Below are 1939 nucleotides of genomic sequence, written 5' to 3'. Positions count from 1 at the left end.
AAAATACTTATCTCTACTTTGTTGCATTACCCTTTCCCCTTCAAGGGAAAAACCAACGCAAGCTCAAGAAGTAGCACCGCCCTCGATGTGCTCGAGGACGGCTTCGAGCATGCGGCCGGGGACGCCCCACCATTGGCACCGTCCCTCGGAGTTGAGGCAGCCACGAGGCTCGACGCTGTTCGTGGAGGCGAGTTGTTCTTCGTTGCGGCGGCCGACATACGCCGTCCATAGCGTGTGGCTGTCGGGGACGTACCTTAGCTGCGGTCGCGCGTGATCTCGGTGCGTCGATCAGCACCGATGGGCGCCGGTGGCATCGGGACACCGCCGACGCCGAGCTTCAAGAGCCAGGCACCCACATGTTCGGCGGCGCTGGGTAGTCCGCCTCGTAGAGGAGGCGGGCTTCGTCCTCATGCAGGTGGCGACGGCCGAAGCCGTTGGACGCCGCTCCGTCGCCGGGGTAGCGCTCGACCATGGTTTTGAGACGAGGAGAGAGGGGAGAGGGGCGTCGTCGGTGAGAGGGGAAGAGGTGATGTGGCGAGGAACTGTGCGGCCACTGACGAGTGTGGGACGGCTTTTATAGTCGCGGATGGGTGGCGAACGGGCGGCAGCCATGTGTACGCGTGACGGGAGGGGCGGGAGGCGCGTCAGCGCGCTTTCACTGCGCCGCTCGTGAGGAATCAATGGAAGGCTGACCGACGGCAGCCTTCTCGTTGATTCCCCGAGGAAAAACGAGGCGATGAGGACGATGAACGCACCTAATCGCTGACTGGACGGGTCCACCAAGCTTTCGCGCCAAAAAAGTTTCCTTCCGACGCCCCCGGGCGTCCCCCAGCGCATCGGGTTCGGTCTAGGTCCGCCGACGTCAAAATCGGGCCTAGCCGGCGAAAAATTGGCTTTTAAGGACACGACTGGGCCATTTTTTTCGCGCCAACAATAAAAAATGGCGTTGGGGGGCTTGTTGACGCGGGGATGGGGTGTGGATATGCTCTTGTTTGTACTCCCTTCGTCCAAAAATATTTGTCATCAAAATAAATAAAAAAGAATATATCTACATGTATTTTAGTTTTAAATACATCTTTTTTATCCATTTTAATGATAAGTATTTTCGGACGAAAGAAGTAACAGACATTATAGCTGTTTAATTGAAGTGTTGCGGTGACCATTCGGTGATTTTTTTTTTTTTTTGAGAACGTGCATTCGGTGATCCGGTTGCCTGAGGAAACAGGGGGACGCAGCTGTTTGGCCGCTGTTTGGCCGAAGCAGACCATCTTCCCCAATCGAAACAACCCGCTGTTTGGCCGAAGCAGACCACCTACGCAGCAGATTCTGCGGGCTCCGGCGGCCCCTGCCACCTCCGGCGACATCTACGTGCTCCCCTCGACCTCCTCCACAAATCCCCTTTGCTTGGTTGGTCCGCCTCCAGCCCTGCACGTATATCGACGACACCACCAAACCCTACTTGTCGCCGCCCTCCTTAGTCGTTGACATCGCGGGAGTGGCGTTCTGCGGCGTCTCTTCTTCTCCATCTCCCTCAACCATCGCGTTCCTCAGCCGATCCAGAAGCCTCTAGAAGCGTCGCGAGCGCCGAATCCCGCGGCCATGGCGGAGAGGCTGGCACCCGAGAAGCGCCATGCCTTCGTCCACAATGGTAAGCCTCCCCGGTCTAACGCTCCACTTTCTTCTAGAGCGTTCCAGAGCCTGCCCTCACCTATGGTTTCTCCCCTCCTCTCCCCCAATGGATTGCGTGGGGGCGCAGGGCAGAAGGTTTTCGAATGGGACCAGTCGCTGGAGGAGGTGAACATGTACATCGAGCTCCCCAAGAACGTGCCCACCAAGCTGATTCAGTGTGTGATCCAGGCCGGCCACGTTGAGGTCGGCATTCGCGGCCACCCGCCCTACCTCAACGTCCGTGATTTACTCTCTCTCCCTCTCTCTCTCT

The 1939-nt window shown here is 57.8% G+C and overlaps 1 protein-coding gene across 1 annotated transcript in view; it reads left to right on the top strand.

The window, feature by feature from the left end:
* The first annotated feature begins 1233 nt into the window (after positions 1-1233).
* LOC119354932 (nudC domain-containing protein 2-like) overlaps positions 1234-1939 on the top strand; it is a 3420-nt gene continuing 2714 nt past the window's right edge. The window contains exons 1-2 of the mRNA XM_037621698.1: positions 1234-1648; positions 1757-1905. Coding sequence (XP_037477595.1) covers positions 1600-1648; positions 1757-1905 — 198 coding nt within the window. The 5' untranslated portion in view covers positions 1234-1599. The remainder of the gene's footprint in view (positions 1649-1756; positions 1906-1939) is intronic.

The sequence above is a fragment of the Triticum dicoccoides genome, chromosome 2A (genome assembly GCF_002162155.2).
Source record: "Triticum dicoccoides isolate Atlit2015 ecotype Zavitan chromosome 2A, WEW_v2.0, whole genome shotgun sequence".
NCBI lineage: Eukaryota > Viridiplantae > Streptophyta > Magnoliopsida > Poales > Poaceae > Triticum > Triticum dicoccoides.
The sequence above is the reverse complement of the archived record's forward strand: the minus strand, read 5'-3'. Positions and strand labels throughout refer to the sequence as shown.